The sequence below is a fragment of the Brassica rapa genome, chromosome A07 (assembly GCF_000309985.2).
Source record: "Brassica rapa cultivar Chiifu-401-42 chromosome A07, CAAS_Brap_v3.01, whole genome shotgun sequence".
Classification (NCBI taxonomy): Eukaryota; Viridiplantae; Streptophyta; class Magnoliopsida; order Brassicales; family Brassicaceae; genus Brassica; species Brassica rapa.
Window position 1 is genome coordinate 4,772,721 of NC_024801.2, and position 25,911 is coordinate 4,798,631.

A 25,911-nucleotide genomic window follows, 5' to 3' on the forward strand; every position below is an offset into this window, starting at 1 on the left:
TATTTTTATATATTTGTTTTTTATTTTATAAAAGACTTAAACTTTTATCTTTATTTATCGTATTTCATTTTAAATGACTATTTATGTTTAAAAAATTAAACTTTATTTCTTTAATGAATTAAGTTGGTATAACTTTAATAAATTAATTTTATTCTGTGGTTAATATTTTAATAAAAAATGTATATACTTTTAATAAAGATTTATACTTTTTAATGAAAAATTCAATTTTCTTATGAATGCTTAAATTATATTAAGAAAAGAAAAAAAAATAATTAAGAATAGTTAAAAAAATTATTTGAACTTGGACTCAATGGCCCAAAAGAAAAAAAAATGTGAGAATTGGATCTGATTTCTTAATCGGCCCAAATGGCCCAAAAGAGATCAGATGTGGGCTGGATCCGAAAAAAATAGCCCAATGTAAATGTGTTATTAATATTACTTGATTACCCTTAATGAAACATGCAATGTTAGTAAAGAAAATGGTAGACTAAGGTAATTTTTAAAATAAGATCATGCTTTAATAGTATAGATGAGTTAATGTTTCCAAAAGGAAAGAGAAATAGAATCAAAATCATGAGACAGATCACAGGCCTGCCCCCACTCACAAACCCATAATAACTCAGAACGAGAAAACCCAGAAAACTCCCCACCTAGCTCCATTTAATCTCTTCGACCTTCCTTTCCTTCATCTGCAATAATTCCTTTCAATCATTCAGACTCCCCTCTTGCCACATAGGATTGAAACATCATATCCATTGTTACACTCCTAGCAATGAGAAAAGAGCAGTGGCAGAGCCACATACGACAAGATGGGGGCAATGAACCCAACAAAATTAAACAAGTTAGTGTAACTTAAAGTCTAATATATATGATGTCCCCATTTATATATTTTAGTTTAATATATATGCCCCCAGCAAAACTCTGGCTCCCCGCCACTGGAAAAGAGATCCGATTGGAACTTCTAGGCACTGCCTCCAAGACCCACTCCTCCAAAGTCCCCAGAGCATTTTTAATCTCCATTGCATACGCTCGATATGACGACCACACGCCACTCTATGGGATATATTATAGGGAGGAATTTTCCGGATATTTATAAGGACCAACAAAATGAAGAATATAGCCATGCTACAGTACAAGCCTACAGAAAAGACAGGTTTGGTCTAAAATTGCCGAAAAGAACCTCATAAGCGCCTGTGCGTGTGAAACCATACAAAAGAAAAAATCTATGTGCTTAATTGGATTATGCCAAACCTGTACATACTGTCACTTTTATATCGGATGCGACCGCTAAACTATACCATCTGTAATATAGTATGACCACCTTTACAAAAGAGTACGAGGAAGTGTGTCTTGTTTATGATTTGGCCATCCTAATTTCTTTTAACTTGGCAAAGTCTCGCGTATTTTATGAAAATTAGTGTCAATGTCTAAAATTACGAAGGTTTACGGTTCATTCAGACGCTGTATAAATGGGCATATATGAAACATGAGTTATATGTGGAGGCAAAGAAGATACTTTGTGGGGAGGGAGGCAACGCAACATATATGTCTGAATGTGGTTTGTGGGAATACAAAGGATCTAGACTAATGTACCAAAATTGCAAAAACCGAATGCAATCGAATACACATTTCTTTCCCCGTTCCAAAGTTATGTAGGTTATGCAATGGATCAACGATATATGGATAATCAGTGGAGAAGTTAATGATTGTAGTAAAACAATCAGCACGCAACCCCTCAATATATTGGAATGAGAGATAGAATATGTAAAAGATAAAAGGAACACAAACATAAATAAATTTGTACATATACCTATCCTGGAATGTTAAGACACAGACCGCAAGTTTTTAAAAAAACACAGTTAGAGGATAAAAGTTACAATTAAAGGAACCATAACAATGGTACAACAAACAATGTACTGTGATTATAAAATAGAATAGAAGAAGAGACGAAGAGGAGATGATGAGTGGCGACGGTGTTGGAGGACAAAACAATGTAACTGATCAAGTAGTGAACAAGAAGAATCAGGAAGCAGAGCAGGATAAACAAATTGCAAAAGAAGAGAAAGAAAAATGTATCATACTATACTGTAATTTAAAAATAGTATGGAACATATGACACAAGATACTGTTTATCTTCTCCAATTCAATACATTGCATTACTTTTCATCTTCTTAAAGAGACGGATTCACATATTTACCTTATTGTCAATGAAATTGTTGCTTGACCCCATAATTATATTCAATCATACTGGACTTACTGAGATTTAATAGCCCAAAAAATAGAGTTTCGTAACTTTGAAACTTATAATGTATCCCTTATGCTATAAATCATCCTGGAATTACCATTGTTTGGTTGACTTCTGCTCGGCATTCGCTCGCGCCATCTTGAAAATAGAAGATCTTATGTAACCCTAACTTTGAAGAGCCTATTGATGTCACTTTGAACAACCGTTACTCGCCAAGTCAACCATTTTCCCTTCTCGCGAAGAATCAACTAAAAACGACTCGTCGATATATTCATTTTCCAGTTTCCAGATTAAAAAACGACTTTCAACCTTTCACGCGCAGATAAGGGTCTTGTTGGAATATTTCATAAAATTATACAAAATATCGTAGCATACAAATTGTTATGGTTATTAGTTAATTATTTTTTTGCTATGTACATGTCACCTAGTTTCCCCTATATTATATATCGTAAATATACAATGCAACGATTCTATGTATATAAATAATTGTTGTCATAATTATACAATATTATATGTCATATATATTATTTTCTGTAAATCTACCAATTATGCCTTTTTGTGAACAACACCAAATTAGCTTATTATTCGGTATGTATATATTTTATTAATAAATTGGACATTGTTTAAAAGTTGGTATACCTATATTTTTGTTTTCACTATAAAAGACGTATGTCAATGCCATAGTTTAAAACCAGTGCTTGTGGTCTGGTGGTGATTAACTTGAGGGCAAAAGCAGAATACGGTGAAGTTACCAGGGTTCGAGTCCCAACCACTAGAAAATTAACATTTCGGCATCGCCAGGGACAAAGGACCAACATGTGGCAATACGTGACTAGTCTAGACCACTTCTGTGGAGCCAGGATATCCCTGTATATATTTAAAAAAAAAGCCATAACTCTTTTTTTTTGTCAACAAAGCCATAACTCATATTTTGTTGCTTTTACTACAAGTCGCAATAGATTTCCATATTAAAGTTGACCCATATACTAATCTATTTGCGTAAAGAAAAAACGTTGATCCAACAATGCTTTATTTAAATTTGATTAACTATAATTAGAATGCAAAATTATAGATACAGAGAACACTAATTTATAATTAGAATATATAATTGTTAGATTAAACTTATTCCGCGCAAGACGCGAATTATCACATAGTAAATATTGTATAAGTCATCCCATATTAATTGTTTTCAATTGCATTTGAGAAATGAAAAGATGATTTCATTGTAACTAAATAGAAGGTTTCAAACTCGAAAGAATAGTTTTTGACACAAACATTAGGCACTTATGCGATAACTGGTTTTTTTTGTTCAAAACGCTTTAAAGAATAGGGTTGGCCTATCAGTTAACAAATTATATAATTACCAAAAATATATAGTATTGTATAGAGGCCAAAACTTTTAATTTGATGAAATATATAAAATTTATTTTTTCATACAAATCTTTTAAATAATTATCATATAAACTTTTTATGCGCAAGACACTGAGTAGTTAATGTGGATTTTGGGAGGATGGACCTCCTATAAAACTGTTATGTTTTTTTTGACTAAAAAACTATTATGTTTCTATTTAATTTTAAGCAAAACAACGCTAACAATCATGTTTTATTTGTATGTTTGCACTTCAGTTATTTTTTCACAAGAACCACACCATATTCTTGGTGCATAGATGCATGACTAAAAATATTATGCTTTTCTCGTGAGATTTGATTTACGTAATTGATTAAGAGTGTGTTCATTATTATTGGGTTACTAAGGTGTTATTTCATGCATATAATTCTATAATCACATTTACTTCAGGTTTTAAAGTTGGACTCTTTCATTTAGACTTCAGTTTCTTAAATAAGTTTTTTCATGTTTGTTTCTTTTCCAAGTTTTCATCAAGTAACTTCCATAAAAAACTGTTATGAGGTAAATGATTAAAAAATAATCATTTTGATTTTGCAAAGTATCTTTTTGATCCGTAGTATAAATAACCCAGCTAGGATTATAAAACACTAGATATTCAATTAAGGAATTTATTAAATTTGATGGAATTAAGCTTTCTATTTAAATTATAATGTTATTCAATAATGTATTCATCTATATTATTAAAACAGAAACATTGTGTTGGACCTAACATTTATTTTATAAGTTTTTAAATTAAATACATCTTCCTACTTTATAGTTAAACCTACATTAAATCACTAATATTCTTTTCTTTATATTACTATCAATGTTTCCAAACAATATAGTCATTTCTTTATACTACTATCCATTTTTCCAAACAACACTATAATTAATCTTATGTCCAAACAATATAAAATATTGGAACTTATCTTTTTAATAACCAAATATTTAAATAAATTAAATAATTCAAAAAATATTCAAAACATTTATAAAAAACGAAAATAAATAAAGCTTACTTTTACAGGTTTAAATACTACAAAAACATTTAAGTCAATGATAAATCAATTAAATTAACATATTATTTTATTTATATTTACTACATAATTGTTTTATCATTTATTTAAGTAAGATAACAATTCAATAATAGCCATTACATAAAAAAATATATAAACATTATACAGTGTACAATAACTACAATAACAAAAATAATTATGAAAAAATGTTCAAAATATATGTTAGCTAAAGAAAAATGCTTAATACTAATTGTTAACAAAAAATTTAAAGCGATTATAATATAAATGATTAACAAGAAAAATTATACAAAACAATTATAATAAAATTAATTAAGTTATATAAAATGGAGTAATATGATCAAGACATTTATAGTTGTTAATTATATCCATTATTTTCTCTATTAAAATTTTGTAGAAATGTCATAATTTAATAAAATTGTAAAACAATAAACTTAAAAATTTGGATTAAAAGGTGGCAAATTATGAAACTATAGCAATTTAAATCAAATTGGATATATTAACATATCGGGCATCCATCGGTTCAATTGGTTAGTCTCGGATATAGTGATTTTTATAAATATGGATATTTTTAAAACCTAAATTGAATTATCGAATCACCGGATTAACCGGGTCAAATTTAAAAGCATTGATTTAAATGCAAAGAAAATTCAAATAAACAAAATTCTTACAAATTAACAAAATATTTATTAATTATTAGTAAAAATTCTCATCATACAATAATCCGCGCTCGCAAAGCGCGGGTCATGATGTAGTACATTTTTAAATTTTGAGAATTATTATTTTTGAAACTTTAGATTCTGAGTATTTGTAGTCATTCTTTTGAAATACTTTAAATTATAGTATTTTAATTTATTAAATTCTTAGTTCTATCAAATGTTAATGTTATTTAATCTTGCTGAAATGTTCAAAATATTGTTATGTGAAAGGAAATTAACAGAGTTCAGTGAAAAATACAAAAAGCCAAGTTTTACCATTATCATCTTAATAAAATTAATATATTTCCTAACAAAGACTTTAAATATTTTAAAGTAAACTATTTTGAAATTCATATCATTCAATAAATTTCCTACAAAAGAAGACTTGTTTTGCAACTTATTAACTATGTGACATGCACAGATATAAATATTTATAAAATAGATAAAATATAATAATTATTTAATACTTTAATTTAATTTATTTAATATTTTAATTAGTTTATAATTATATGTATAAAATTAACTAAATTTGTATAAAATGTTACTTTAGTGTTATCTTAGTTAGACATGTTATTTCAAATATAATAATTCACATAACTTCTATTATTCTGTTTCGGAGTAGTGAATTGCATATATTATTCAAAATGTAACAATAATTGTTTGTTTTAATTATGTTAAAAATTAATTAATTCTTTTAGTTACACTTAGTTTGATTTAAAATTTTTAGATTAGTAAATATTTTCATATAGTTCTTCATACTTGGATATATGTTGTTTCAAAATAAAATAAAATAGAAACCAAAATTAAATAAAGTGTAGATGGGTTCGAAAGTTCATAAGCGTAAATAAAAATAAAAATTTAAAATTTCATATATTGAAATGAGTATTTATAAAATAGAATTGTAGTAATTAATTAATATTTGGTTTGTATTTACTTAGAAATTTTAGTGCATTTTATAGTTTATATGTATCAAATCTAAATAGAAGATTATTTTAGATAATTTAGATTATTATCTTCATTGGACATGTTTTCGGGTATAGAAATTCAGATAAGTTTACTTATTCATTTTAGGTATATTGGATTGAAGCAGTTTCTCTGAATTGCACCATTACATTTTCGTTACAGTTAAGCTAAATCAGATTAATTTTGTTAATTTATTTAATTACTTCGTTTATTTTTATTTGATTTGTAAATACATTTTGGAATTTTTACAAACTCTTATAAAATTTGGTTTTGGCTAAGGTAACAAATTGAGATATTCATCAGTATGAAGCTGTATAAACAATTAAATTGATAACTTTTTGATTAGGATCTCAATTACGTAATAATAACCAAAAATTACAAAGTTTGATTTATTTAGTGATGTACAGTTCTGATCAAATATTTTAATTTTTATTGTTTGAATTATACATCTGGTATTAAATTAGTCATAACAGAACTAAACTTAAAAAAAAAACAAATGCTCGGGTCACAATTAAAAGAAAAATAAAATTTTATTTATTAGGTAAAACATAAATCTATAGTAAACATAAATTTTTATAACTTTTTATATTGTTTGACATTAAATTTTGACTTAAAATAAAATTAGAGTCGCTGATTAAAAAAATAATTAATAACTTAACTATTGAATATAAGTTATTACAAAATTCTAATGCTTTGAAAAGAAGAATAAGAAATGTAAAAATGACATATCTATTATTTATAAGAACAAATATTAGATAGCATAAAAACAATTATGAAAAAAATAGCTCACAAAGAGAAAATGACTAAATTAGCACTAATAAAAGATGAAATGATTAAATTACTCCAAACCCTAAATACACCCTAACTCCATCCCAAAAAAAAAGCCTTAATACTAATCACTAAACTCAAACCTAAATATAAAATAAAAATGGCTTTAAATTTTTCTTAATACTATTTTGATCACTTCTTCTTTGTGTGTTAATTTGGAATGAAAAGGTGTTTAATTTAGTAATAGTAGTTATATAACTAGACTCGTCAAAGCTAATGAGGCTTATAGATTTTTAAAGTCATATTACATAAATTTTAAAATATTTTATATTTTGAGAAATTTTTAACTGTTATTTACAAATACATCATTTAAAACAAAATGTTAATTATGAAAATAAATAATAATTTTGACAAATCTATCTAAAATATAAAATATATATTCAAAATTTTGTAGTTTAATGTTTAGTACAACATGTTTAGTTTTTCATAACTTTGGGTATAATTTTTTTTGTTCTTCTATAAACCATAACTGGTGAAAGTTTAATCCAAAATATACTAAGAGACTATGAATACCCGCATAAGTTTAATCTATCACTTTTGCATGTTGAATGTGAAGCACTGATTTGGGCGATGAAATGCATGAAAATCTTTCAGAATTTAGAAGTGGTGTTTGCAACAAATTGTTGTCAACTAGTGAAAATGGTGGCTACACCAACAGAATGACCGGCGTTCACTACACATATAGAAGAGTTCCTACGATGTAAGCGCTTCTTCTCCAACTTTGTCATCCAACATATGCCAAGGACACAAAATACAAAGACTCACAAGTTAACACATGATGCTAGAAATCTACATTCAGCTATGGTTTATGTCGATTCAGTTCCACCGTTTTGGCTAGCGGGCTTGGATTCTTCTTTGTGTTGAAAAAAAAAAGACTATCGGCCGATGGTTCAGAGTTCAAATTTTGAGAGTACATAGAAAATACAGTAGAAACTCTATAAATAATATTTGATAGATTAATAAATATGAGAAATTAATAATTTTTTGAGTTCTGAACTGGACCAATGCAAAATATGATACAATCCACTAGGATAATAAATAACAAATTTTTTAAAAAATTATGTAAATGGATGGTCCCAATATAAATGTAAATTAATATTTAATGTATATAAAGTTTATAAATATGAAAACAAATAGTGTACTGTTTATTTTTATTCACAATGAAGTTCATCTTAATTTTTTTAATACATTTTAAAATATTTTGATGTTATTTTTTTATTCCTAAAATTGATATATATTTAATGTACATATTTATATAACCAAATAACCAAATAAAACCAACCAAAATTTTAGAAAACTTAATCAATATATATATATACTTTAAATTAATCAATTCTTCTTCTTAATTTTTTATTAAAATACACTTCAAATATATAACTTTTAAAATTTCTGAAAATTAATAACTTTATAAATAAATAAAATATCATAGTTGCAACATTATTAATTTATAATTTTTTATTGTACGTTATCAGAGTACATATAAATGAATATAAAGACCGAAAATTGAACATAGTTATTTATCTGCAATTAATTAGGAATCACACTTTATAAACAACTTAGCTTTTGCGTGCTATATAATATTTAATAAAACTAAATAAGAAACTGGTTGAATCTCAAAGGAGTCTTTATATAGGGATAATCTATTTGGGTATTGTGTACTTGTCACAAGAAAAGATGAAGAGATTCAACAATGGCGTTTTCCACTTCGTGGTTTTTATCTCTATTCTTCTTTTTCTGGGTCCAGGGCTCTCCATGCATCCTTTCTCCTACGATCATTCTCTAAAATCAGAGGTACATAACTAAAACTCTATAAAACTATATATTTTCAAGAAAATACAATGTTTAATCTCTGTAAAATCATGAGAAGTGCCTCATGGAGCTTCCACAAACTATAAACACTGGAGAAGGATTCCAAGAATTGAAGATCATAGAAAACGGAAAAGTAGTAGAGAGAGTTAATCTTCAGAAAGGGGGCATATACAGCATATCTGGTAACAAAAAATTTTGGTTTGTTTCGTGTGCAGTAAGTTATCATATGATATTCTTGAATTGATGTGATCCAGCTTGGGTAAAGTTGAGGAATGAGAAGGAGAGAGCAGTGAGAATAACTTTGAGGGGAAAGAATGTCAGATACGTTGATGGAGGTCAAGTTATAGCGAAGAAAGGATGCTGGTCTTTGCTTAAAGGCGGTTTTATCGTCAATGTCTCGGCCCCTGTCGACATTTTCTTCAAGGTAAAATTGTATATAATTGTGTCATTATTTGTAGAATCTCATGACTAAAGCGGGGGTTTACACAAACCAGAGTGATGACTCAGCGGCCGCAGAGATAAATATACAAAACGTGAGGTTGCAACGGTTCAACAAAACACAGTGGAGACTCCAACAAGACCAAGTCATTGAAAAGGTAAAAAATAAAATGAAAACACAAACACAAAAACTAGAATTTGAAATGGACATTCTATATTTAGCACTTTCATGGTACCACTTTTTATCTTTACCACCACTAAAGATATATTTTCAAAAATACATTCTTCACTAAGTGGTACAAGACTCTTGTAACCTTGTTATTTATATATATAATAAATTATTAGATAAATAAATAAAAAATAAAACAAATTAATTTTTTATTTTATTTTTTTGAATTATACTTTTTTCAAATTCAAACTTTTTTATAAATTTTTTTTGAATAACTTTTTTTCGAATTAAAAAAAAAAATTCAAAATTTTTCTTTGAAAATCGAAAATTATGTTTGAAATTATTTTTTAAGTGTTTATTTATATATTTATTAGAATCGTAAATTTCACATTTCAAAAATCATATCCCACCACTCTGAACTCTAAATCTTAAGTCTAGATTATATAAGTGTATTTTACCTTCATTAAAAATGAGGGTAAAAGTAATTAGTATGAACATAAAAAATTGTACTATGAATATAGTATTTGTGGCAATTTCCCTTTTGAAATAAACATGAGTTCTTGACTATTTTTGTGGAGCGCAGATTCGAAAGAGCAAAGTGAGATTTCAAGTGAGTTTTCAGAACAAAAGCACAGTAGAAGGATCATTGATTTCCATAAAACAGATCAGACCATCGTTCCTCCTTGGCTGTGCTATGAATTACCGAATCTTGGAAAGTGATAGCTATAGAGAATGGTTTGTGTCACGGTTTAGACTAACTTCCTTCACAAATGAAATGAAATGGTATACAACTGAGGAAGTGAGAGGACAAGAGAACTACACATTGGCTGATGCAATGATGCAGCTTGCGGAGGAAAACAAGGTTCTTGTCAAGGGACATACGGTTTTGTGGGACGACAAGAAATGGCAGCCAATTTGGGTTAAGTCTATAACTGATTCTGACGATCTTAAAAATGTGACTCTCAACAGAATGAACTCAGTTATGAAGAGATATAAAGGGAGGTTAATTGGATGGGATGTGATTAATGAGAATTTGCATTACAGCTATTACGAGGACATGCTTGGGAAAAACGCTTCAGCTATGATCTACTCGTTGGCCTCTAAGATTGATCCTGATATACCATTGTTCATAAACGAGTACAACACCGTAGAGTATGCAAAAGAAGGAGTTGGGAGCCCGATCAACGTGAAGAATAAGATGGAAGAGATTGTTTCGTACCCAGGAAACATGAATATCAAAGGAGGGATTGGAGCACAAGCTCACTTTGTTCCAGCACAGCCTAATTTGCCTTACATGAGATCTGCTTTAGATACGTTAGGTTCTCTGGGTTTTCCAGTTTGGCTTACGGAGGTTGATATGCCCAAGTGCCCGGATCAGGTAATACATGCAATTCACACTTGGGCTAGTTTGGCTTTTGAGCTTAACTTACATAACATAACATGCAAGCCATGGTCCTGTTTTTGTGATAGGTTAAATACATGGAGGAGGTTCTGAGAGAAGCTTACTCGCATCCTGCAGTCCAAGGCATAATCTTATATGCGGGGCCTGAGATGTCAGGTTTCAACAAGTTAACTCTTGCGGACAATGATTTCAACAACACAGAAGCAGGAGATCTCATTGACAAGCTGCTCCAAGAGTGGCAACAAGAACCTGCAGAGATTCCTGTTGAATACCACGAACATAATGATGAAGAACAAAGTCGAATTATTGGCTTTTCTCCAGAGGTTTCCTTGCTGCATGGACATTACACAGTTACTGTAACTAATCCATCGATGAAGAACTTCTCCACTACCTTCAGCTTGGAGGTAACTACGGAGACGGGTCAACTACAAGTGGTTCAACTTGAACTTGATGTTTAAATACCGAACCATATCACTGCGAATCATCCCATCAAAGGGACTATACAATGTATTATTTCTCTTCTTATTAGAATGCTGAAAAACAACAACCCAATCAAAATTATATTCTCATGGAATCCACAGTATTAAACCAACCTGACGACTAATAAAGATTCGAAATTTATGATAAGTTTCTCCATAAATCATATGCACATATCCAACTCACAATGCCTGTATGGAAACTAAAGAATGAGTCTCAGTTGTGTTGTTCTTTCAGTATCTCGGCTGCTAGAATAACAAGCTCCACCATCTCAAACCCTGCAGCAGAAACAGAATCCGTCTTATCACAGCTTGATTCACCATCAGCAACTGATTCCATGTCTGATTCAGCCGACCAGCTAATGGGTATGGAGATGCCAAGGGCAGTCTTTAAATGGGTTGCCTCCACAAGGATGTTGGAAATCGCTACTTCGCAAGTTCTCGCAGCTGTTTCAGTATCATTCGTCTCCTTTACCTATACAATAGGAACAACTATAAATTTGACACAACAAGAAGGAACCGAAAACTCGGTGCTGAAATTACCTTCAAGAGCGCTAGACGAAGCCTGCGGATTGAAGTAGTCAAGTGCCCCATGCTTTCGAGGCTCTCTTTTAAAGCTGCGTATTCTACTTTCATTCTGCCAAAACAATAGTGTTTTTGATCACAGATTCTTCACAGTATGATCAGACAAAAGACGCCACATTGCCAATGTAAAAGTAGGATGACAAACCTGGCATAATCAATGTTACCAGCATAATCTGCTTCAGTGTTCGAGTGACTTCCGCCTTCTCTCGAACTTGGGTCAATCCAACGATTTATGTAAGATTTCTTCCACATATTCTTTAGTCTTCCCTCTTTCTCATTGCTCATAACCATACCGCCACTTTTCTCCGTTGCTTCTCCATCTCTTGTACCACTCATTTTGCTGAAAAGGATATGGGTTTTTAGAGGGACGTTTCATTTATACTCTATATAAAGTATTTATATATACAACACAAATAACTTTTCTGGCTCTATTATCATCACCGAGAATTGTCACTACTATGGCAGGTACGAGTAAACAGCATTACAATAGCAAATCACTGACTTTGAAACAGAAGATAGAGGGAAACTAATCTCGAAAGTCTGCCTAGAGCATTTGCAGAACGTGCAATTCCCTAACCTTCTGTATCATTAACACTTCTGGTCGTCTACATTATTGGCACACACTACTATATAATTCAAGTAGCCGAAACAGTCAATGATAAAGATAGTTGTCTAAGACGAACATGTAATCACCAGCAAAGGAAAACTAGGACAACTCTGATAGATTAAAAAATGATAAGTATAAGATGGTATCGTACTCTTTTAGCGACTGATATTCCTGTCGTAGTCGTGCTAACTCCATAAGGGTTCTCACCTTTTCGTTTGTAACCTACAATAATATTCAACATGTTTCAGAACTGAGTCAAACACGCCAATTTTTTTTTTCATTTCAACACCTTGAAACTACTTAAATGAAGGAAGAAGAGACCTGCAAGACATTCCTTTGAAGCTCATCTACTTTCCGTTGGAGAGCTGCATTGATATTTTCTTCATGTAAATATCTTTCTTCCTGCTGTGATAAAAGTAAAAGAGCTCCAACCTAACAATATCCGAAAAGATGATAAAAACACACAGTATGACAGCATAAAGGAACAAAAGAGACCAAATGATTGTTTCTTCCATTATGCATTGAATACTAATCAACATTCATCATGAGATACAATGTCGTTATGAATCTTCTCACAAGTGTATCATGGAAAGTAATTATTTATTTTATAATGAGAATAACCTTCTCTTGTAGTGCTTGTGCAAAGGCTTCAGATGCATCAGCTCTACTTTCAGCGGCGATTTTGGTGAAAATAGGTTCCTGAAGCTGCATTCAGAAGAGAAACGCCATTACAACAAAAATCATGATAATTGAAAGAGAATAATCATCAAGTCTCAAATACAGCTCGAACCACTTTACGTTATATAAGATAAAGCATGCTATTGGATGCTGATTGTCAGCAAAAAAAGGGCCGATGGAAATCACTGTAGACTAATACATGATGTCGCTACGAGTCCTTCCCACTAATACACCATGGGTCGATAGTAAAATAGTATATTGCTTTTATCACTAAGAAATGAATATAACCTTCTCTTGTAATGCTTGTGCAAGGGCTTCAGATGCATCAGCTCTACTTTCAGCGGTGATTTTACCAAAACTAGGTTCCTCATGCTGCATTAGGAAGAGAAACGCTATTACAACAAAAATCTTGACGATTCATAAGCTGATGTAAATATCTTCCGGCAATTAGACCTTAATTACTTGGCAAGAATCAACAGCTGTGGTTATATGCACATCCCGGCATTCAGATTCATCTGGCTTCAAATCATGTTGCAGTGGCACTACATTATGTATTTCCGATGAACGAAGTTTAAGTTTTTCCTCTAGATCTTCGAAAATCGATTTAATGTATAGTCCTTCCTCATTAAGTAAATTAATGATGTAGTCCCTCAATTGAGAATGATGATGGCGCACATCTGCAATTCCATTGACAATCAGCCCATCTGCAACAATCTGTAAGGAAGTTAATACTGACTGACACCGCAAATAATTTTACGCAATAATTATAATGCATTAAGTACCCACATTCTTCTTTTCCAAGGCATGAACCCTCTTCTTCAAATGATTCTCAATTTCTAAGCCCTGGTGGTGTAACAAATGTCACACGTTAGTGAATGCTGTATCTAGTTTCATAGTTATTTGAAGAAGAACAGATGAGGAACGAAAGGTACGTACAACTCGTAGTTTACTTTTAAGATTATCCACAGTCTTCTTAACCTTCCCCAACTCTCCTTCAAGCGCAGCCTGTCTGATAAGAGTTGTTCAAATAGCAGAGAGAAACAACAAACAACCGCAGTAATCTAACAAATAATGCTTTGTGACATAACTATGCTATAACTAAGCACACACATATTTCTTGTAACACTTCCCATCTTTTTTTATTTGCCGAAGTGTACACTTACATTTCCTTTGAATGATCTACTTATCCTAGATTCAGAATAAGTAAAGTAGAATCTATTATAAAGATTGTCTTTGCATTCAAATACATTATCAAGGTTCTCAGTAATCCAAAAACAAAAGTCACTCCTGCATCCTGATTTAAAGTCACTCCTGATTTACAAAGTCACAAGAACTGATATTGGAAAATTTATTTAGATGTTTGGTTAAAACACTAACTTTATTCTCAAACCAGACTCCTACAACTTTGGTAAACACTAAGTTTTGACGTTTATTATCTGCACTTTTTGGAGATCATACAAATACAACTACCTTATCCAATCTTTTTCCATAAAACTCATTTTACTGATATCCAGAGGTACTAATTAAGAAAAACTATGGGAGCCAACTTTAGCAGCCAATGGTAGAATGCCAACACTCAAATAGCGAAATAAGTAGCTTAGCTTAGAGATAGTATGCAGAAAAGGGTAAGAGATGTTTTCAGAAACTTACTACATATTCTGATGTTGAAGGATCATTAAAAGTCCATGATTCTTTAGGATCATCCAATAAACTTGCACACTTGTCATGCAAATTCACTTCAAGGGACTCACAGAGCGAAGCTTTACGAATATCATAGAACTTCTCAATCACCTGAAACAGTGAGAGAGAGAAAGACCAGGATCATAAAGTTAAAAAGCGTGATAGATTAATAGGGAGGTAAACTATAAAGATCGGAAGCTGTGGACTCTTAAGAAGAAAACGTTAAAGACTGTTGGGCATAAATTATAGTATTTATACAAGAACGGGTAATTACCTCTGCATAGACTTTAGTCTGTTCTTCAAGTTTTGCCACGTCAGCTTGCAAAGTGTCATTTAGTCTCTTCTGTACGAGACAATCGGAGCTGAGTTCTTCTAACCTGTCTTACGATTACCATGGACCAAACAAGGGCGAGATATATAGGTAAGACAAGGCTAAGGGAAAGCATAATGTAATTTGTATGTCTGTTCACATTCAGACGCACCGCTTAGAACAAGGCTTTTAAAGAGATTCAGAACAACACTTCTTTAAAGGATAAGATAACCCTCTTTTCAATGGAAAGGGAAAGGGAACAGGATCACAATTACCGCATTTCAATTTCACTAAGTTTCTCTGACATCCTTTCAGCTTTCTCTTTAGCTTTCTCAGCCTAGTTAAATTCAGGGCAACATCAAAAAGTAGACTAAAAGGAAAAAAAAAATTGAAATAAAATTTGCCTTTTTCCCATTAGACAGAGATGGAATTCTCTCATACCTCCATAACTGATTGATCCCTTTCAGAAAAAGCAGCTGCCACCGAGCCCTGGAAAAACCTAACCTGCTTCTCTGCTTCCATATTCTGAAAGAGAGAGAATATTTAGATGTAAGGAGGATGTGTTTCTACCAAATAAAGCTGATTTAAAATTAAAAAAAAAAAAAAAAACCTTTGCTACTTCTCCAGCATGTAAATCTGCTAACTGAGCCTGAAGAGAGGAACATTCTCAAAATCCAAAACAATATAATTAAGAAACTTAAAAGAATACGCACTTTGACCCGGTAAGCTTCTGCAAGTTCCTCTTGAAGATTGTGTTTCTCCCTTGAGCAATTAGCCAACTTCATTTTTAAGGCCTCTATCTCCTGCTCCAAGCTAGCTGTCCTAATAGAGTATAATCCAAAAAAAGGTATCTTTCAATGAGCTGACTAACAAACTTAGAAATCAAAGTAGAACCAGAGATACACCTCTGGAAATGCATCCGAGTAGCCACACCAAGAATGCTAGGTCCAGCTTGTTGCATGCACAACTGTTCAATATCTTTCTGTAGTTCATTACGCTCTGGTAATAAAACAATTAGTGTTAAACAGTTGTTATAAGCCTCGAAGAGCAAACAAGAGATTTAGAGAAGAATTTGAGGAACCGTACCATGCTCGAGTTGTATAACCCGAACCCTTAGGCTCTCGTTCTCATCTAGATTATGATCCATGTTTGAAACGCAGAGACAAGAACCAAATCCCCAGAAATCAAAGTCAAATCGGAATCCGGAACCCTACTGATATTCGAAGCCAAGGAAGAACATTCGGGGAATCTTGAACAGTAACTAATAACAAACGGATTTAAGAAGATGAGATTCAGAAAATTAAGAATTGAATCGAGAGAAGAAACGAGGATCTGAGCGTGAAATGAATTGTACATATACCTTCTTCTTCGAATTGACCAGAAAATGTCTTCGTCAGATTATGTTCTCTGGGGATATTCTGTAATTTCTCTCTCTTTGCCTACTTTTTGGTTTGGAGAGTTGTAAACGAGGAACATAATTGAACCGAATGTCTATTTATTCTGAAATTTTTTTGCTCTGTTAGAACCTCTAATGGGTTCTTAGGAGTAAATTAATAGTTATTAAAGTGATTTGAATAGTTAAGAACCTTTGTTATTGAAAATTATGTTAATCTCAAAAGGGTTCTTAAATATTTTTTTGTTAAAAATATAATATCAAATATGATTATCTACTTGAAGAGATAATGTTTATCTTTTATTTTGTCTTGTAGTTTGGAGTCGGTTAAATAGACCGACCTCTTCTCCCTATAAATACCTTTGTGCTCTCCTTTGTTATAAGATATATGAAAAAGTCAATCATATAACTCTCTCTCTCACTCACATCTCACGTCCATCTCTCTCTTTATTACTCAGAAATAAAGATATATAATAATACTTATAAACCTTTCATCTCACTTACTATTATTCAACACGTTATCAGCACGAAGTTCTGACCAACTGAAGTTTATTAATCCGAAAAGTTCTTAAACCAGCCGAGGTAATGTTTAAATTTATGTATTTCAATATACTTATTTTATTTAAATTTTATTATTGCTTCGGAGTGAGAGGTTGGACCTTCTCCGTTCGGGATGATAGGCGCTGCCTTCCCCGACTGATCGTTATGGTAGGCTATGCCTTCACGATCAGAGAAACACGTGGTAGGCTTTGCCTCCGTGAATAAAAAGGTCAAAAATGGTAGACTAAGTCTCCTCGGACCTTAAAATAAATAAAGTCAAAATGGTAGACCATGTCTCCTCGGACTTTGAAAAATGATCAATATGGTAGTCTATGACTCCTCGGATCATGTGGTAGGCTGAGCCTCCCGATTTTATTTATGCTATTTAAATTCTTGCAATTTAAATTTCTGCAATTTAAATTTCTGCAATTTAAATTTCTGCAATTTAAGTTTATGCTTTTATTTTATGCCTTTAATTTCTGCATTTAAATTACGCATTTAAATTCTCGTAATTACTATATTTATATATATTATTCTATGAATACAATTATCATGTCGAATTTGACAAAGCTCGAAATTAATGCTCTGGATATTATGGGAAATAATTATATGACCTGGGCAGTGGGTGCAAAAATGCACCTGAAAGGAAACGGGCTTTTGGAAACCATCGATAGTTCAAAAACGGTGTCGGATGAGAAAAAGGCTAAAGCCATGATATTTTTACGACACCACATCCATGATGGTTTAAAGGATGAATATATTACGAAAGAGGATCCTTGTGACCTCTGGAAATCTTTAAAAGAGAGGTTCGATCACCAGAAATATGTGATCTTACCGAAAGCTAAACACGAGTGGATCCATCTGCGGTTCCAGGATTACAAAAGTGTTAGTGAGTTTAATTCCGCGATGTTCGGAATTACTTCGAGGATGATGTTATGTGGAGAGAAAATAAGTGATTATGATATGATCGAGAAAACTCTCTCCACGTTCCATCCTGAAAATGTAATCCTGCAACAACAATACCGAGTGAGTGGATATACCCGTTACTCGGAGTTGATGCAAGTCCTCCTTGTAGCGGAGCAGAATAATCAACTCGTGACTTTAAACCATCAAGCTCGTCCCACTGGATCTGCTCCATTCCCTGAAGCGAATGTTGCATCATCCAGTTATGATAATAGGAGAGGACGAGGTCGTGGACGAGGTGAAAACCGTTATCATGGTCGTGGAAGAGGACGAGGAAGAAGATTTCGTCCCTATGATGAAAGAGATAACAAGAACTTCCACGAAAATGAAAGGAATGAAAAGGGCCAGGATAATAAAAGGCAAACGGGAACGGTTTGCTACAGATGCGGCATGAAAGGTCATTGGGTACGTACCTGTCGTACACCAAAACATTTAGCCGATCTGTATAGAGAATCCCAAAAGGGAAAAGAGAAAGGAAGAGGTGAAACTAACTTCATCTCTGATGAACCTGGGCCATCCTTTAATGGTTTAAACGATGATACTCATCTCGACGTATCAGACTTTCTGGTTGAGCCAGAGAGTATCGATGAGTGATATAAATCGATGTGATATAAGTAGACTGTATTATAGTATCTATATCTTTTGTTGTAAGATATATGTTATGTTCCGTGTTTAATGTTTAATAATATATGTTTTATGAATATTTTATATTCAGAAAATGCCAAACTTTGAGACTATGGATGGAGATTTGTGTTTGGCAGATAGTGCGTCAACGCACACGATAATTAAAGATAAGAAATATTTCTCCAGTCTCAAAATAAGAGATTACGCTGGAAGCGTAAGTACAATATCTGGTAATGCAAAGATTATTATGGGCTCTGGAAGAGCAAAATTTTCAATGCCAGAGGGAACAATATTTGGAATAAGTGATGCATTGTATTCCCCCAAGTCTCATAGAAACTTGTTAAGTTTTAAGGATATCCGAAGAAATGGATATCATATTGAGACTATGAATAAAGATGGCATTGAATTTCTTTGCATTAAGTCCGAGAGGAAACATATATTGGAAGAGTTAAGAATGTTATCCTCTGGACTATATTGTACAAAAATAACCATGACTGAGTCCTATGCCGTGGTAAACATGAAGTTTACTAATACATTTAAAATATGGCATGAAAGGCTAGGACATCCTGGTTCAGTCATGATGAGAAAAATAGTGCAAAATTCGAATGGCCATCCGTTGAAAAACGGAAAAATTTTGCAAACGGGCGAGTTTACATGTAATGCATGTTCTCAAAGAAAGCTTATAACTCGGCCATCGCCTGCAAAAGTAGGCAATGAATCACCAATGTTTTTAGAAAGAATACATGGTGATATATGTGGGCCGATCCACCCACCGTGCGGGCCATTTAAGTATTTCATGGTATTGATTGACGCATCTACTAGATGGTCAAGTGTGTCACTTTTGACGACACGAAATACGGCTTTCGCAAAGTTCATTGCCCAGATAATAAAGCTGAGAACGCAGTTCTCAGAATATGCCATTAAGAAAGTAAGGCTTGATAATGCTGGTGAATTTACATCGCAAGCCTTTGATGATTATTGTATGTCAATGGGGATTGATGTGGAGCATCCAGTCCCCCATGTGCATACACAAAATGGCATGGCTAAGTCATTGATAAAACGGTTGCAGTTGATTGCAAGACCGTTAGTCTTGAGAACAAAGCTCCCAATTTCTGTATGGGGTCATGCTATATTGCATGCGGCTGCACTGGTTCGGCTAAGACCGAGTGCATATCATAAGTACTCCCCTTTACAATTGGCATCTGGACAAGAGCCAGATGTATCCCATCTCCGTATCTTTGGGTGTGCGGTCTATGTTCCGATAGCTCCGCCACAAAGAACAAAAATGGATCCACAAAGGAGATTGGGAATATATGTGGGTTATACGTCACCAAGTATAATAAGATATCTGGAACCAGTAACTGGTGATATGTTTACGGCAAGGTTTGCCGATTGCCACTTTAATGAGGATGAATTTCCAGCATTAGGGGGAGGAATTAGAGAAATTCCTAAAGAGATTACTTGGTGTACACCGTCGTTGTTACACCTTGATCCCCCTACGAATCAAAGAGAACTGGAAGTTCAGAAAATTGTGCATTTGCATAATTTGGCAAACCAGTTACCAGATGCATTCACAGATACAAGAAGGGTGACGAAGTCATGTATACCCGCTGAAAATGTTCCATCAAGAGTTGATGTTCCTAAAGAACAAACTGATGGTAACAGAATGAATGAACCTAGGGTTCAGTTAAAGAGGGGGAGGCCAGCGGGTTCTAAAGATAAAAATCCCCGAAAGAAAAAAAAATTGGATGAACAAAGTAAGAACCTGATACTGAAAAATGTCTGAAAGAAGACATAGATAAAGATGGTCCAGATGACGGGAATGGAACAGAAAAGTATGAGATTTCCATCAACTACGCCCGAGATGAAAAGATATGGATCAGAAATAGGATAAAAGATGTTGATGGAATGTTCTCCTTTTCTGTGTCCAAAGAGATCGATCATGAAAATGATGATCCCGATCCAAGGTCCATTTTAGAATGTCAAAAAAGACATGATTGGGAGGAGTGGAAGAAGGCCATTCAAATTGAATTATTCTCCCTGAATAAAAGAAATGTCTTTGGACCTATAGTCATAACGCCTGAGAATATAAATCCTGTTGGGTATAAGTGGGTATTCGTGAGAAAAGTAAATGAGAAAAATGAAGTAACACGATATAAAGCCCGATTAGTTGCGCAAGGTTTTTCTCAGAGACCGGGAATTGATTTTGAGGAAACGTATTCCCCGGTAATGGATGCAATTACGTTTAGATTTTTGATGAGCCTAACGGCGTCTAAAAATCTTGAAATGCATCTCATGGACGTTGTGACTGCATATTTGTATGGATCGTTGGATAACGATATATATATGAAACTCCCTGAGGGATTGAAAATGCCAGGGGCATTGAAAGAAGAATCCAGGGAGATCTGTTCGGTCAAGTTACAGCGATCACTTTACGGATTAAAGCAATCCGGACGCATGTGGTACAATCGCTTAAGTGAATATCTTTTGAGTAAAGGATATGTTAATAATGCGATATGTCCATGTGTTTTTATAAAGAAATCGTCATCTGGCTTTGTGATCATTGCTGTATATGTAGATGACCTGAACATAATTGGAACTCAAAAGGAGGTTGATGATGCTCGAACTCATATGAAAGAGGAGTTTGAAATGAAAGATCTCGGCAAGACAAAGTTTTGTCTTGGGCTCCAGATAGAGCATCTCCGACAAGGAATATTTGTGCATCAATCAAACTATACGAAAAGGTTATTGAAACGCTTTCGTATGGACAAAGCAACTCCTTTGAGTACTCCAATGATTGGTAGAACTCTCAATGTTGAGAGTGATCCTTTTAGGCCCTGCGAAGATAGCGAGAAGATATTAGGTCCAGAAGTACCTTATATGAGTGCTATCGGTGGGCTGTTATATCTTGCAAACTGTACCAGACCAGATATAGCTTTTGCTACTAATCTACTGGCGAGATATAGTTCTGCTCCTACTCGCAGGCATTGGGACGGAATAAAACATTTATTCCGTTACCTTCAAGGTACAGTTGATTTAGGGTTAATGTATTTTAGAAAACCCGAGTTTGGTATAGTTGGTTTTGCAGATGCAGGATACTTATCAGATCCTCATAAGGCTCGATCGCAAACCGGCTATGTTTTTACAATTGGTGGAACCGCGATCTCTTGGCGGTCCCAGAAACAAACTCTGGTTGCGACATCTTCAAATTATGCAGAAACTATTGCGCTTCACGAAGCATGTCGAGAATGTGTGTGGCTTCGGTCAATGAGTCACCACATACAAGAATCAAGCGGAATAGTCAACGAGAAAGAGCCGACGAAAATATTTGAAGATAACTCGGCTTGTGTCGCTCAACTCAAAGAAGGCTACATCAAAAGCGACAGGACAAAGCACATCCCTCCGAGATTTTTCTCGTACATAAAGGAGCTCGAGAAAAATAAAGAAGTGGACATCGAATATGTACGATCATGCGACAATCCAGCTGACTTGTTCACCAAAGCTCTTCCGACTACAATATTCCGAAAACACGTCTATGGTATCGGAATGCGGCATTTGCGTGACCTGTAACAAGGAAACTAGGTCCACTACTTTCAGAGGGAGATTACGACAGTGTACTCTTTTTTCCTTGTCATGGTTTTTGTCCCAATGGATTTTTCCATAACTAGGTTTTTAACGAGGCACTACGTAATACAAGATAGATAATCAAGGGGGAGTGTTAAAAATATAATATCAAATATGATTATCTACTTGAAGAGATAATGTTTATCTCTTATTTTGTCTTGTAGTTTGGAGTCGGTTAAATAGACCGACCTCTTCTCCCTATAAATACCTTTGTGCTCTCCTTTGTTATAAGATATATGAAAAAGTCAATCGTATAACTCTCTCTCTCACTCACATCTCACGTCCATCTCTCTCTCTTTATTACTCAGAAATAAAGATATATAATAATACTTATAAACCTTTCATCTCACTTACTATTATTCAACATTTTTTTTAAAGTTGAATGATTTAAAATAAAAGCATACATTAAAATTCATAATCAAAGGGGTTCAATGTTCTTCCGATTATGGCAAAACTCAAAAACACTCAGAAAAAATGGATAGAATTGAATAAAATGAGAAAGAAAATAAAGAAGCCACCAAGGTTGTCTTTTGTATTTCTTCTCAAGGTTGTGCAAGTCTCTTGACAATTGAAGCCATGTAGTTTCCTTGATGTTCAGCAAGAGCCAACTCTATCTCCGTAGCTTCTCTTGAGCCATCACCAGCGAACACACCGGCTCCATAAGGTGAGCCTCCACGGACCGAGTCCATTTTGAACATTCCTGCTCCAAATGTATAGCCTATGGGGACGAATAGCATCCCGTGATGCAGCAGCTGTGTGATTGCTGTCCATCTGCAAAACAAACACATCATATGTTTCAGAGATTGACACTACAAAATAGCAGAATAAAGGACCATCTAATTGTACACTTGTTAAGATCTACAAAATCCATGTGATGTAATACCTCACATTGTTATGCTTCTCTGTATTGCTTTGTTAGATCATCAGTACTAGACAATATTACAAAAATATTGCGTAAAGGAATCAAACTATCACAGAAGCCTATTGACAAAAAAAAAGAAGGGTATAGATTCCATAGAAGTTAGGAGTAAATCAGCTGAGAAAGAACATTAAAGAATCTATCGCAGATATGCAATTTACAGGAGGCAACACTCTCATGTCTAGAAATTTAGCAACTGTGGTGCTGAGAAAGTTAGAATCAATTTTTATAAAGTTCATTTTTACAGAATCAAATCTAATAAAAGTTTTGATTTTTACAGTCCTATCCTACCACATAGAGAACAATGTACTCAATGGTGATCAGATCCAACTGAGTTCTAAAACTAAAACCTTTATTAAGATTCCACCAAAGTCAGAATCAAACTTGTCTGGTTAAGAACACATCAATATATAGTTATATACAAGACTTGCAGGAGATTATTGCCTCAATCAAAGGTTATGATCATCCTAAAATGACTTACTGACAAGAGAATATTTCTCCTTTCAATGGGCAACAACGGGTTCGAGAATCCAAAGACAGAGCATCATACACATCGCCTACAACAAAGAATCATCATTCATGCTTTAACAGAACCAGTCTTTCTATCTAAATCTCTTGTCAGAAAGAGAGATTAAAAGCTGTAACAATTGAATCTTTCATTGGAGTGGAAGTTGCTGACCTTCATCATCGGAGATCATCTCCACAAAGTCGCGCCCTCCCTCCCTCCCTCTCTCTCTTTCTCTCTCTCTCTGCTCTGTTCTTCAATCTTCAACGAGAGGATATCAAAGATGGAGTACGAACAGGACCAGCCTTACATTGATCACGACGAGGAGATTACAAGGAGGACGCATGGACCGTTATATCAGCCTACTTCGTATAGAAAGGTCTCGTTCGTCAGCAGATCGATTCGTTCGATATCGTCGACGAGTCGTTGATATCGAGATCCGACCTGAGTCCCAGCACAATCCTAGCCACCAATCTGATTTCGTCGAGGTTCTCTAGCTGCTACGGATTTGGAGAAGGAGAGCAAGACCATAGATTTCTCAGAAGAAAAAAAGGCATCAAGGAAGAGAGAAAAGAGAGACAATCGATATCAACATGACACGTATGGGGTTTTTAGCAGTTCCAAAAACTCTTTGTTTTTTTTTTTTTTTTTTTTTTTTTTTTTGGCTCAACATCAACTTTCATTATCCAACAGCAAGTTTGTTACAAATGAATTAGACCTCAAGAGATTTAACCACAAGACAATGGAGGCGATCTAGTATCACCTAGGAACACGTCTATGGATCCTACGCTACCTAATCAAACTCCATTGTACTCTTGTAACCACAATGAGAACAAATTTACTCCACGACTCGGAGCAAATCGTCTCTTGAACCACCTAAATTCTACCACTATAAAAACAAGATTACAAAACTATCTCTAAACCACCAAGATAAGCAGCTAGAGTGAGACTCAAGTGAAGCTCGAAGCAGTTGATGCCTTAAGATTAGAATGTTGTTCATGACCAACCGCTACAACACCTATTGGTGCAAATCCCACTTAGTTGATTCCTAATGGCCAGAGACTAAGGCTTTGCAATCTTGCAAGGGATTAGGTAAGCAAAGCAAGAGACCCGTAACCAAGGCTTCCGGATTCTGCTTAACAGCTACCCAATCCCATGAAAACTCGGGTTGAGAGAGGCTCCAACCACGATCCAGAGAACCTCCAAGCTGAAGAAGAAGCTCATCTACCAGATATGTCAATCACATTGGTACTGCGAATGATGAACTTCAAAACGTGCTCGCCACCAAGACCCGAACTTCGTCGTTGACCAAGCGAAAAAGCTCGAACCTTTACACGTTCTTCATCCGAGAACCGGATTGTAGCTTCAACTGAAAGATGCCTTCACGTCATTAGTCGGGGCTTCACTTGTCCAAGAAGCGCTTTCCTTCCAAACCTCCGTCAGAGCCATAGACGACACTAAACGACTGCAGGAAGACCAGCAACACGCGAATCCTCTTAACACGCGCCTCCTTCCATTCAAACTCTGAGCCATAAACGTCCAGATCTACGAGAAGAAGGACAGAGACGAAGCCACGCGCCACCATCTCGTCGTTGGGTCTGACAAATCAAAAGGGAAAACAGATCGCCAGCCCGCAACAAACAAACCCTAAAACGCCGACCCTTCTCAGGAGTACCACTTCGAACGGCTCGCCGTCGTTCCAGCTTCCGACTTCCTCCGACCTAGCTCAGCTCCGCCGCGGTCAGATCTGAGACAGGAGTCTCCGCCGTACACCAGAAGTCTGCGCATCTCGCCGGGAAGAAAGAGACTCCACAAGAGGGCAAAGTAAAAACAGAGATGAGGGAGGAAAGAGAGACCTCCGACTCCGGGAGTGGGCACCGGACGTCGGGGGCACCACCGATTTAGGGTTTCTTTTTTTCTCTGGTTCGGGAGAGGCGAGAGAGAAAAGGATTACCGATTCACTGTATATTCTGCGAGTTAATCGCGCTCCAAAAAAAAACTCTTTGTTTAGAGGCGGTTCCATAGTTTTATCTCTTT

General features: G+C 34.2%; 4 protein-coding genes and 1 long non-coding RNA gene across 9 annotated transcripts; 2 read left to right on the forward strand and 3 right to left on the reverse strand.

Moving 5' to 3' along the window:
• Positions 1-4,108: 4,108 nt before the first annotated feature.
• Positions 4,109-8,395, reverse strand: LOC117126624. Its single transcript, XR_004449283.1, has 3 exons — positions 5,422-8,395; positions 4,394-4,395; positions 4,109-4,325 (listed from the first exon to the last, which is right to left on the reverse strand). It is a non-coding gene; the product is annotated as an uncharacterized LOC117126624 (long non-coding RNA).
• Positions 8,396-8,454: 59 nt separating this feature from the next.
• On the forward strand, positions 8,455-11,544 carry LOC103828470 (endo-1,4-beta-xylanase 4). Its single transcript, XM_009104066.3, has 6 exons — positions 8,455-8,943; positions 9,020-9,143; positions 9,216-9,385; positions 9,456-9,557; positions 10,152-10,946; positions 11,039-11,544. The coding sequence occupies exons 1-6, from the start codon at positions 8,827-8,829 to the stop codon at positions 11,426-11,428; spliced, it is 1,698 nt and encodes a 565-aa protein (XP_009102314.1). The 5' UTR covers positions 8,455-8,826; the 3' UTR covers positions 11,429-11,544.
• LOC103828471 (myosin heavy chain, clone 203) lies at positions 11,472-16,804 on the reverse strand. Of its 5 annotated transcripts, XM_033275156.1 has the most exons (20): positions 16,667-16,804; positions 16,393-16,567; positions 16,212-16,305; positions 16,020-16,128; positions 15,917-15,955; positions 15,748-15,831; positions 15,582-15,643; positions 15,271-15,373; positions 14,967-15,107; positions 14,253-14,321; positions 14,103-14,159; positions 13,770-14,030; positions 13,605-13,688; positions 13,260-13,343; positions 12,960-13,070; positions 12,790-12,860; positions 12,534-12,608; positions 12,177-12,371; positions 11,990-12,083; positions 11,472-11,921 (listed from the first exon to the last, which is right to left on the reverse strand). In XM_033275156.1, the coding sequence occupies exons 2-20, from the start codon at positions 16,451-16,453 to the stop codon at positions 11,664-11,666; spliced, it is 2,052 nt and encodes a 683-aa protein (XP_033131047.1). In that variant the 5' UTR covers positions 16,454-16,567; positions 16,667-16,804; the 3' UTR covers positions 11,472-11,663. The 5 variants fall into 5 exon arrangements, with proteins under 5 accessions (XP_033131047.1, XP_018508830.1, XP_009102316.1 ...); XM_018653314.2 differs by lacking the exon at positions 12,534-12,608 and having other exon boundaries at positions 13,779-14,030; XM_009104068.3 differs by lacking the exon at positions 12,534-12,608 and having other exon boundaries at positions 11,472-11,915.
• A 1,068-nt stretch (positions 16,805-17,872) lies between these two features.
• On the forward strand, positions 17,873-18,796 carry LOC117126787. The gene has a single exon (XM_033275899.1). The coding sequence runs from the start codon at positions 17,873-17,875 to the stop codon at positions 18,794-18,796; it is 924 nt and encodes a 307-aa protein (XP_033131790.1).
• A 3,965-nt stretch (positions 18,797-22,761) lies between these two features.
• Positions 22,762-24,454, reverse strand: LOC103828469 (probable NAD(P)H dehydrogenase (quinone) FQR1-like 2). The gene is made up of 3 exons (XM_009104065.3): positions 24,049-24,454; positions 23,851-23,926; positions 22,762-23,221 (listed from the first exon to the last, which is right to left on the reverse strand). The coding sequence occupies exons 1-3, from the start codon at positions 24,065-24,067 to the stop codon at positions 22,993-22,995; spliced, it is 324 nt and encodes a 107-aa protein (XP_009102313.2). The 5' UTR covers positions 24,068-24,454; the 3' UTR covers positions 22,762-22,992.
• Between the last annotated feature and the right edge of the window lie 1,457 nt (positions 24,455-25,911).